At 45.1% G+C, this 12,196-nt stretch overlaps 1 protein-coding gene across 4 annotated transcripts in view; it reads right to left on the bottom strand.

Moving 5' to 3' along the window:
• LOC140410645 (uridine-cytidine kinase-like 1) overlaps positions 1-12,196 on the bottom strand; it is a 170,239-nt gene that overhangs the window by 70,657 nt on the left and 87,386 nt on the right. For 2 of the 4 annotated variants that reach the window (XM_072499008.1, XM_072499012.1), the window contains exons 8-11: positions 11,957-11,976; positions 8,427-8,525; positions 6,611-6,704; positions 5,634-5,696 (exon numbers count right to left, since the gene is read on the bottom strand). In XM_072499008.1, the coding sequence (XP_072355109.1) occupies positions 5,634-5,696; positions 6,611-6,704; positions 8,427-8,525; positions 11,957-11,976 (276 nt within the window). The remainder of the gene's footprint in view (positions 1-5,633; positions 5,697-6,610; positions 6,705-8,426; positions 8,526-11,956; positions 11,977-12,196) is intronic. The other 2 variants (XM_072499009.1, XM_072499011.1) reach the window with 2 other exon arrangements.

Below are 12,196 nucleotides of genomic sequence, written 5' to 3'. Positions count from 1 at the left end.
CGCCTTGTTCCACGATATAGTCTAAAGTACCCCGACCGCCGCCGGTTCGTCGAAACACTCGCCACCGGGGCCTGATACAATAATTTGACCCACCCTATGAATTCCTCCCCAAACCCAAATCTGCCTAACACCTCCCACAGGTACTCCCACTCCACCCGGTCAAAGGCTTTCTCCGCGTCCATTGCCGCTACCACTTCTGCGTCCCCACCCTCTGAGGGCATCATGATCACATTCAGAAGCCTCCGCACATTCGTATTCAGCTGCCTGCCCTTCACAAACCCCATCTGATCCTCATGAATCACTCCCGGGACACAAGATCTTGGCCAACAGCTTGGCATCCACATTAAGGAGCGAAATCACCCAAAGTAGCCGCATTGCAGCGGATCCTTATCACGCTTGAGGATAAGGGAGATCAGAGCCTGTGACATCGTCGGGGGAAGGATTCCCTTTTCCTTGGCCTCGTTAAACGTTCTCAACAGCAACGGGCCCAACAGCTCCGAGAATTTCCTATAGAACGCTACGGGACACCCATCCGGCCCTGGGGCCTTGCCCGCCTGCATACTCCCCAACCCCTTATTTCATTCCTCCATCTCAATCGGGGCCCCCAATCCCTCTACCGCCCTTCCTCCACCTTTGGGAACCTCAGTTGGTCCAGGAACTGCCTCATCTCCTCCCCTCCCTCCGGGGGTTCTGACTCGTATAATTTACCATAAAAGTCCTCAAAGACCTTGTTTATCTTAGCTGAGCTCAGCACCATGCTCCCCCCACTATCTCTAATTCCCCCAATCTCCCTAGCCGCCTCCCTCTTCCGCAGCTGATGCGCCAGCATCCGACTTGCCTTCTCCCCATACTCATACTCTGCTCCCTGTACCTTACTCAACTGGGCCTCAGCCTTCCCCATGGTTAGCAAGTCAAACGCCGTTTGAAGGCTCCGGCGCTCCTTCAACAACCCCTCCTCGGGGGATTCCGCATACCTCCTCTCCACCCTCAGTATCTTCCCCCACCAACCTCTCCCTCTCCATCCTCTCCCTCATCTCCCTAAGGGCCCTGATTGAGATTAGCTCCCCCCTGACCACTGCCTTCATCACCTCCCAGACCACACTCACCGAAACCTCCCCATTATCATTGGCCTCCACATATCTTTGGATGCACCTCCGGACCTGCTCACAGACCTCCTCATCCGCCAGTAATCCCACGTCCATTCGCCACAGCGGGCGTTGGCCTCTCTCTTCCATCCCCAGCTCCACCCAGTGCGGGGCATGGTCAGAGATCGCAATGGCCGAGTACTCCGCCCCCTCCACTCTCGGAATTAGCGCCCTGCTTACCACGAAAAAATCTATCCGCGAGTAAGCCTTGTGCATATGGGAGAAGAAGGAAAACTCCTTCGCCCTTGGCCTGGCAAATCTCCACGGATCCACTCCCCCCATCTGGTCCATGAACCCCATCAGGACCTTGGCCGCTGCCGGCCTCTTACCCGACCTCGACCTAGACCGATCCAATGTCAGGTCCAGGACCGTATTAAAGTCCCCCCGCCCCATCACCAAACTACATGACTCCAGATCCGGAATCCGGCTCAGCATCCGCTTCATGATCCCTACATCATCCCAGTTCGGAGCATACACATTCACTAGCACCACCCAGGCCCCCTGCAGCCTGCCACTCACCATAACATAATGACCCCCCCTATCTGCCACAATACCCACTACCTCAAACGCCACCAGCTTACTCACCAAGATTGCGACCCCCCTGTTCTTCGCATCCAATCCCGAGTGAAAAACCTGTCCCACCCATCTCTTCCTCAGCCTGGTTTGATCCGCGATCTTCAGGTGTCTTTCCTGTAGCATGGCTATGTCTGCCTTTAGCCCCTTTAAGTGTGGAAACACCCGGGCCCTCTTGACCAGCCCATTCAGGCCTCCTACGTCCCCGTCCCCCCCGGCCAACTAGCCATCTCCTTTTTTAGGCCAGCCACGTGCCCGCGCCTCCCGCACCCTCCAGCCCCCCAGGCGGAGGCTCCCCGCCCCGACTCTCCCTCTTACCATCAATTCCCCCTCAGTCAGCACAGCAGCGACCCAGTTCCCCCCCCTAAAACCCTCCGTCCCCCAGCCAAGCAACTGCTTAACCCCCCTGCCTCCCCCATTGCACTCCCGTAAGTCAGCCGATTCATGCTGACCCCGGCCGCTCCCACCTCTACCTCCAATCCCCCTGTGAATTCCCCATCCAAATCTCCAGCCCCCCCCCCCCACCTAAGTGGGTCAGAGAAAGCCCCCCCACTACACCCCGTATGAACCAATGCGGACATCGAACACAGTACCGCCCCCACCATTTCGCGGGAAAAAACGCGCTCCCTGCCTGGGCCGACCCCACCCCCTGTGACACAGCTCCCCTCAACTGCGACCTTACCCAAATCCCCAAGGGCCCCGGGCCATGGGGCCACAAAGACACAAGAAAACGCGGGGGAAACCCCACCCAAACACCGCCCCATCCCCCTCACCAACAACCCCCATAACATAACTCGAGTCCAACTTCTCATTCTTGATGAAAGTCCACGCCTCATCCGGCCTATCAAAATAATGGTGTCGGTCCTGGTATGTGACCCACAGCCTCGCCGGCTGCAGCAGCCCGAACTTCACCCCCTTCCCGTGGAGGACCGCCTTGGCCCCATTGAATCCTGCACGCTTCTTGGCCAGCTCTGCACTCCAGTCCTGATAAATCCGGATCTCGGTGTTCTCCCACCTGCTGCTCCGCTCTTTCTTCGCCCATCGCAGGACACACTCCCTGTCGGTGACGTGGTGGAACCTTAGCACCATAGCCCTCAGCGGCTCGTTCGCCCTCGGCCTCATTGCCAGGACTCTGTGCGCCCAATCCAGCTCCAGGGGCCTTGGGAAGGCCCCGCGCCCATCAGCGTACACAGCACCGTGGTCACATTTGCCCCAGCATCCGACCCCTCCACACCTTCAGGGAGACCCAGAATCCGCAGGTTCTGCCTCTTCGACCTATTCTCCAGGTCCCCCAGCTTCTCCTGCCATTTTTTGTGCAGCGCCTCGTGCGCTTCCACTCTGACCGCCAGGCCCAGAATCTCGTCCTCATTATCAAAGGCCTTCTGCTGCACCTCCTTGATCGCTGTCCCCTGCATCTTCTGGGTCTCCACCAGCCTTTCAATCGACACCTTCATAGGGATCAACATCTCCGCCTTCAAGTCAGCAAAGCAGCTTCTTAAAGACTCCTGCTGCTCCCGGGACCACTGGGCCAACGCTGCCTGATCCCCGCCCGCCGTCATCTTGTTTTTTCGCGCCCATTCTCCTCTCTTCTCTGAAGCCACTTTTTGACTGCCCCATTCCTGGTCCACTCCAGTGCTGGAGGACCCTCACTGTTTCCTTCCCACACCGGGAATCGTCATCCAAATGCCGCTGGAGCTCTTCTAAAGGGCCCAAAAGTCCATTATCGGCAGGAGCTGCCGACCGTGCGACCTACCTAGGCATAGCCACAACCGGAAGTCCTAATTGGTTATATTTCTAAGAGATACTTAATTGGCTACGAAGTACTTATGAGTCTGTAGCCACGTAAAATGGCTGCGTTCTGATTAATCTGGCCAAAACCCAGTTTAAAATGGCTAACCCAAAAGACTGCTGGGAAAAGCAGCTAACAAGACACAAGCAGGCAGCTGCAGACAGTATTGCATATTCGGCTCTGGGGAAGTTAGCCCAGATCGATACTCAGGGCTATCAACAGCCCATCAACTCAGGTATTTGCAGTTACATTCAGGACTGTTTGCAGCCCATCTATCCAGACATCTGCAGTTAAATCGGCTATCCCCGGAAACAATTGCAACATATTAGCAATTGAATTTCATAGATTTTACAGTGCAGAAGGAGGCCATTCGGCCCATCGAGTTTGCACCGGCTCTTGGAAAGAGCACCATACCCAAGGTCAACACCTCCACCCTATCCCCATAACCCAGTAACCCCACCCAACACTAAGGGCAATTTTGGACACTAAGGGCAATTTATCATGGCCAATCCACCTAACCTGCACATCTTTGGACTGTGGGAGGAAACCGGAGCACCCGGAGGAAACCCACGCACACACGGGGAGGATGTGCAGACTCCGCACAGACAGTGACCCAAGCCGGAATCGAACCTGGGACCCTGGAGCTGTGAAGCAATTGTGCTATCCACAAGGCTACCGTGCTGCCCTGAATTGAATACCGGGCCAGACCTGTCGGCGCCTGCAGTGGCCGAAACAAAGACAGGTGAACGACCACCCCCCGATCGAGGAACCGCCTCAACATTGGACACATCGACCCCAGGGATTGGGAACAAATCCAATCATTTGGGACTCAGGGTCAAGAGCCGCCCCAGGAGGCGGGAAGCCCCTGGGCCCAATAAAAGTGAGGGGCCAAGTTCAGATCTCGCTCTCTCTCCTCTTCGCCTGCTCGAGACCTTCGCAAGACCAGCAACCGGCAACAGTAAGTTTGAATCCAGCGATCGCTATCCGGTAGAGACACCTAGCCACCGACCTGTAGCAGCCTTTTGAATCCCGCGGGCCAGATCTGATTGGACAAGCCATTCGTTTCCCTGACCTGGTGGTCTCTTCCTAAGTTAAGTATTGGCCAGTAGTGATAGGTTTATTATATAGAAAGTAGTATTAGGGTATTAATATTGCTTGTTGTATATAATAAATGACCGTTGTTTTAATCCTTACTAAGCGGTGTGCTGTATTATTAATCATAACCTGAACTTGAACCACGTGGCGGTATCATAAAGATACCTGGCGACTCATGAGCAAAGGTGACGTAATCAGAGCCAATAGACTAAGGTTAAAAAGAGCAACAAGTCAACCGGAGGTCTTAAAAGGTACTATACAATGCAAAACATGGTTTATTAAGATCAACTAAATAAATCTGGTTTCTAACCATATCAAAGAACAAAGAGCAAACCACTGAACTCTCGCCAGGAATGCATCTAATTGTCTAATTATGTGAACCATATTAATGGCATTCTCTCATAAACTTATTTCACAATTACAACTCTGGTTAAAATAATTCCACCCAGCTTCCTTTTAGAATTTTCAATTTTAATTTTAAAACCCATGACCTCGTATTTGAGCCCGTTACCATAATGAACGATTTTCTGGATTTAGTTTTGTTGTTTATCATTTATAATCTTGTAATTAGTTCAGCATAATAGTCTCCTCTTTCCTAAAGAGTTCTCACCCTTTTTCCATAAATCCTAATCACTTTTTAGTTCCTCATCCTCTCAAGAACAAAACTTTTCCTCCTCTAAATAACTAATGAAAACAACATACAATACTAATGAAGGATTTGACGGATGCTTTGTGTAAAACAATACAAACTCACATTAATTAACGTAAAATTTCAGGAGTGGCACGGTGGAGCAGTGGTTAGCACTGTTGCCTCACGACGCCGAGGACCTGGGTTCGATCCCAGCCCCGGGTCACTGTCCGTGTGAAGTTTGCACATTCTCCCAGTGTCTGCGTGGGTCTCACCCCCACAAGCCAAAGATGTGCAGGGTAGGTGGACTGGCCACGTTAAATTGCCCCTTAATTGGAGAAATTTTAAAAAAATAAACAGAAAATATTTCTAAAGACCTCCTAGAAAACAGTGAGATGCTCACCCGCTTTCCACCAAATCTCTTCCCTTCATACAGTTCTCCTTGAGGTGTTTCCACTGTAACAGGCTATAAATATTAAAGAAAATCAATAATCAGTAAATGAAGCATTTTTCCTCATTACTATCCGACAGCAAAAGCCAGCACAAAAATGCTGGACTTGAGCCAGAATAAAACACAGCTCACAATGTGAGCCTCATTCTGTCCCATTGTCTCATTCCTCTCGTCATGTTACAAAGAAATACATAGAGGATGTTATCAATCCATGTTGATGCTTATCCTCCACTTCAGCGGTAGTCCTAATTCCATATGCTTGCTCCGTTCACCAAACACCTTTCCTTTCTCTCCTTTCAACTAGCAACATAAATTATTCTTTTTAAAAAAATACATTTAGTGTACCCAATTATTTTTTTCCAATTAAGGAACAATTTAGTACGGCCAATCCATCTACCTTGCACATCTTTGGGTTGTGGGAGTGAATCACATGCAAACACGGGGAGAATGTGCAAACTCCACAGGGACAGTGACCCGGGGCCGGGATCGAACCTGGGTCCTCAGCGCCGTGAGGCGGCAGTGCTAACCATTGCTCCACCTGTAATTTAACATTCTTAAATGTCGAGATGGTCTTTGTTTAAATCACTAACATTGGCACTGCATTCCCAGCCCCCAAAGCCGGTGTAAAATATTTTTCTTGCTCTTTATAATCTTTTTATATCTAATCTCATGTCCTCATGTGATCAGCCCCTCAACAAGAAACACAATGTTTTCAGTACTTAGTCCCATTCCTTCATAATTTCAAACACCCATCTTATCATTATGTCCTTTGTTCTAATGAAAACAGATCAATGATTTTAGTTTTGCCAAGAATGAGTAATGATTGTAAAACTAAATCAGACTAAGTAAAAATCCAAATGCAATGTATGTCTTGCCCATCAGGTCCAATGTCCTCACAATTTCAGGCCAAGTACAGGTGAAAATCTTACCTTGAGTGGCAGGAAAGAAAGGGCATGTTCAATCAGCAACCTCATCAATCTCTTTGAATAGAAGATAAACTCATCTCGACTTGTGTCTTTATTTCTGTTCAACAGCCAATGAAGAATCAAAAAATTATTCATCCGATAACATTTCTGAAACACCAATTGCAGTATGTCAACTTTAAACAAAAGATTAATTAGAGGTTGGCATTTATAGGACATTTTTGAAAATATTAATTGAAAACTGCGTACATTAAATTACTCATCCAATTAAAGCAAAACTAAATCAAATTTAGTTATATAAAGAACAATGGAATATAGAAACTAATTGAAAGCTAAAGTGTAAACTTCAAGAGAAAAAGCTTTGTTCTGCAGTATCACTGTAACCCGAATCACATTGGTTCAACCCCCACAGAGTGTTGGTGCGTGCAAATTGGCTGTCATGTTGACCCTCACTACAAGTGTCCAAATTTCAAAAGCACCTTAATTGATTGTGAATTACTTCAGGCATCCTGAGAATGCGAACGCTAATATAAAAATTCTGATTTATAATTTGCACCATTTATTTTAGATTAGTTGGGTATCTGACAAAAGCAAAAACGTTCAGTACATTTAAGAGTCTCCAAATATAACTGAACAACCGACAACCACTTGTAGAGTTTCTATTTACTCAATAAAATGTAAACAATCTCCTTGTAAGGACACAGCCCACATATCTAATTCCATAAAACTCAATCAAGTGCAAGTTGGCAGAATCTAGACTCACAAATTTTCAAGTGTATGTAGGGGCACCGCTGGAATATAAACAGGTAGATCTGTCAGTTCAACATAATGAACCACAAGTAAGATTTCATTGCTTTCCCAGTTAATATCTCACTGTACCTATTAGGGCATTGATTTTCAGGGTTATCTAGATTCTAGTGGGAAGAATTTTGGCATCACCCCACTCCCACCACCTGCTGATATGCCTATTTCCTCCAGGTTGCTTTCATGAGCAGATTGACTGGTGAATCATTCACAGTACCCTGGACTAGTTTTGATCCAGCTAGTTAACTTATAGGATAACCGAGCGCACCACAGGAGGTTAAGTTGTTTGTACCGGGCATGTTATCTTGAAGCCCCCTCATTCCAGACGTTACAAGAAAACTAATGAGCCTGATTCATGAACAAAAGAAACAAAGATCTCCTCACCACTGACATGACAAGTAGCATAACTCATTGCGGCCATCCTCCTAATCAAGGCATGAACACACACTATGATCCACTGAAAGGAGGTAGAGAGCTTCAGATAGTTTGTCTCTCTTCAACCGAATCACAGTTCAAATACCAAGACCCGGATATATGAGGAATCTCCGCCGCGCTACATTTCTGCCCCATTACGCCGGCCGGTCAATGGGTTTTCCCATTGTGGGGCAGCCCCACTCTGTCGGGAAACCCCCGGGCGCCGGCAAAAAGGAGAATCACGCCGGCGCAGAATCCAGCCCTTTATACCTGACCTCAAAAATTACATTTTCCAGTAGTTAACAGCCAAAGTCTTAGCTTTTCTTCAACAAAAACATGACAGGCAACTTCTTTCAGGAAAGTGGGAGGACCTACACTGGCCAACTCCTTGATTGTTTGGACCCTTCATGCACTCAATCAATAGGCAACTGGGCCCCAGACTCAACAATGGCTGTTGCGTAGTGTCAAAACTAGTCCTTCATTAAGCGTACCATCAGCGGCATGAATGAGATATCAGCAGTTCTCTTCCCCTCTTGTTATGGTACTCAGCTATAACATATAAATTACACATTTTTAAAATATGCTAAAGTATGTCTAAAGTTACCTAATAATTGTGTGCAATCCTCTAACTTGCGGAGTGCTTTCAAGGACACTTAGCTTATCTGGCAGAGGTTGTCCTTGGTGGGCAGAGGCTAGGGCTGCTCTGTGGAAATTTTAAAAAGTTAGCACCATGAAAATCTTTACCGTAAACTTTAATAAGTGCAGAATGAAATCTTCTTTCAGTTAGTAGTACTGTTAGAGAATACTGCAAGACCATTTTCTCATTTGTCACAAACTATGTAAATCTAATTTGACAACCAGCAAAACTGTGGTCCTGAGCTTTTAAGAAACTATTCCTTTGTTGGCACTCAGACTTTTTACCTTTGATAGGATCATCCAAATTAAATGTTTCCATAAATTTGTCAGTAAAGACTTTCAACAAGAATTTACATTCAAATAATATTATACCAATTAGACTTTCAAATCAAAAGTTACATTTTATAAACTTGATTAATATAATAGTCAATGGAAGTCCCTGTTATAACAAGTGTTACAGACCGAGAAGCTACTAAACTCCATCCCAGATCAGAGTTAACAACGGATCCCAACCAGTGCAGGTGTTGCTAGAATTGGTCTCATCACAGGTAAGGAGCAGCAGGATTGGCCAACATTGCAAACCACTCCCCCACCCACCCCCTATGTTCTAGTCACATCTTCTGGAAAGGTCTGTAAGCAGATATCAAGTGAAAATTCTATTAGGCTCTGGCACAGCATTCCCACTATCCAATCATCTCCACTGTTGAGGTTGATGGATCAGTGGGTGCTTGGTGCATGTGGAACTGCATACCAGCAAGGAGTCAATGCCTTCAGGAAAGGGCATGATAGAAAATAATAAAAACAAAGGTTGAAAATGTATCAACTGCATATATATGATAAACAAAATTATTATTCTTCCAAAATTTGCAGTTTTGTCATGTCACAAAAATGGACATAACCTTAGTTGTCAGCAGAGGGCACCACATGCCTGTACTCAGTAGTGGTCACTATGCTTTTCACGTCGACTGTATCTACTTTTATGTCGAATTGCAGATACTCTTCCCATTTTTAAGTAAGTAATTTCCTTTCTAATGCTATATATTCCTAATATGTTTAAAAATTGAATAAATTAGCTTTTCTTTTAATGTGAAGGTGAACAATCTGACAAAGCATTACCACCCAATCTTTATTCATTTCTGATTTACAACAATGTCCTGTTTTTCTTTCCTTTCAATACATGACAGTTCCAAATGCAAGACACACAGTAAAGTCCACAGGTTTCTATTCAATGGCTGCTCCCCTCAGTGCCATGTATGTTGCTCCCCAATCTACAAGAAATACCAAGGACCTACAAGACTCCTCTCTTCCCAGTGCTCATTCTCTCCCATTCATACCACCCCCTCATCGATGCCCATTCCACAATCCCATTATTGATCCTTAGCCTCTGTGCACCTTCGCTCCACATTTTTCCCCACTGCCTGTCTCTCTCTCTCTAGCCACCCTGAATACCAGCCAATCCCGTTTCTCGTCACCATCTTCTGTACCAAAGGGGTGGTGGGGAGTGTTGGTAGTTAACATCACTAAATTGGAGAAGTCTTTGTGATGACAGCCAATGAAGCCAGGTGACACCTGGTTGGGGTCAGTAGGGCTGCTGCAGTGGTAGGCGGTTTAAAAGGACAGCATTCTCTCAGGCTACTGTCAACAGTGCCGAAGGAGCTCCCGCCAGGATTAACAACCATAATCCCTCACCATCCTTTTTGATTTACATTGACTTTGGCCCCAATACCTCAAAATGTAAAAAACAATCCTTTTTCTTTCCACCCACCATTAGCAGCCAGATTTTAGCTACCTGGGCTCCACAGTTTAAATTACCTTATCCGTGTTCTCTTTATTTTTAAGATCCTCCTCAAACTCTACATCTTTGATCAAGCATTTGGTCATTCCCAATACCTTTGGTTGGGTGCCCAATTTTTCCGATTGTATTTTTGAAATGCCTTGTGATCTTTTTCTATATTAAAGGTGTGTCATAAATGGAAGTTGTTGCTATGTAGTTGTCTAATATGTAGAGTATACATGACAACAAAATGCAGAATTTTCTTTTGTAAAATAGAATTTCTAGCCTGCTTCTTTTGTAAATAATTTAAACAAGCATCAATTGTTGCTTTGGTATGCAAGGTGGATAAGTTAGTCAGTTAGAGCTAATTGCTTTATTGCACTAACAACAAAAACTACATATGGATTTGCCTCTCAGTGATGTGGATATTTTTTATTTTAATTTGCTTTTCCATTCGAGACAAATTGAGATGGGATGGTTCCCCAAAATGAGTTTCGAAAGTAATATATGAAAAGAACTACTTCATACTCCAATTTCAATTCCTCAAGTACAAGAAAAGTAACATTAAATGGAATCCTATTTTGGAAATATATGACTTATTTTAAAGGGAGAAATGCAGTAAAAGGTGGGCCTCAATAGATTTAGGTTTTTAAATTCCAACGTCATTTATTTTAATGTCAAACATTAAATCTAAACCACAGGACACGTGTCAAAAGGTGTTTCTTAGAGGAACTAAAAGCTACAAGAAAACATTTGAGTCAATAAATGCACCCACCAAGCTGTATGTTTTCAAGAGGTTAACAGTTCCCTCACTTATCATTGGTACCCTTGTACCCTGCTCCCCCCAGGTCACCTGAGATTTCTCAAAGCCCTTCATTTCCCAATATAGTTTTCACCGACTTCCTTCATCCCACTACCAAGGTCATCCATGCTATATATTCCTAATATGTTTTAAAATTGAATAAATTAGCTTTTCTTTTAATGTGAAGGTGAACAATCTGACAAATCCCATCATCTCCAATTCCTGCTCCATGTTTATTTCTCTCACTCATGTCCAAAGCCCTTGGATTTCAGCTCCCTGCAGTTTCTATTTAAACTCATTTCATGAGTTGACTTCATTCCAAAGTCCACTGCAACGGATACGAAAATCCTCCTAGTTTCCCTCAAATTCTCCACATTGAGCCAACTACACCCAACGACACCATTTCCCTCTACTACCTCTCTAGCATGTGGGATTGCCTTTGCATAGTTCCCCTTCCATTTGTTTCTTATTAATTAAAATACATTTAAGCTAGTATAAACAAAGGAACTTCATGCAATCTGCAAATGACAAACCAGGCTAGTTTCTCCTCAACAACCAAACATCCAAGAACAGCTTTACTATATGCTGAGAGCATTCAAACAAAAACATAGTTATATTGCATTGTTCAAAATTAAGAAAACACAACTCAGTTTAAATACATGGCTTAAACACAAGACAAGCTAAATATAGAATACCTTCAAAATTCAGCGCACATACGCATCTCAATACTAAACTGCTATCTTCACTCAGTTCTTTAATGTTCAAAATTTTCCAAACTTATTACAACTACTTATGAGGAACGTCAAGACAAGAAACAACTTAAGACGCAAAGAAGCCAAACAGCAAGAAAAAATAAAATTAAACTGCAAATTAACATTTCAGGATTGAATAACAAAACTCAAAATACACAAGTTGTCCTCACATATCCCAGCGAAGTTTCCTCTGTTCAGTTCAGAATTATTCAACGTGAGACAATTGAAGAAATAGTCATGGACAGAAAGAGAAGACATCTATATTAGGTACTAGCACAAAGAAAAGCACATATCCACTGAAAACGCATTCAGGACCTGTCCAAAATTCATTTTTGAAACAAGACATTTTTGGAAAGAGAAAGAGGCCGATTTCCTGACACAGCCTATTAAATTTTGCAAAGAAATCAGAA

The sequence above is a fragment of the Scyliorhinus torazame genome, chromosome 4 (genome assembly GCF_047496885.1).
Source record: "Scyliorhinus torazame isolate Kashiwa2021f chromosome 4, sScyTor2.1, whole genome shotgun sequence".
NCBI classification, from domain to species: Eukaryota; Metazoa; Chordata; class Chondrichthyes; order Carcharhiniformes; family Scyliorhinidae; genus Scyliorhinus; species Scyliorhinus torazame.
Note: the sequence above shows the minus strand (reverse complement) of the source record. Positions and strands in the feature narration are given on the sequence as shown.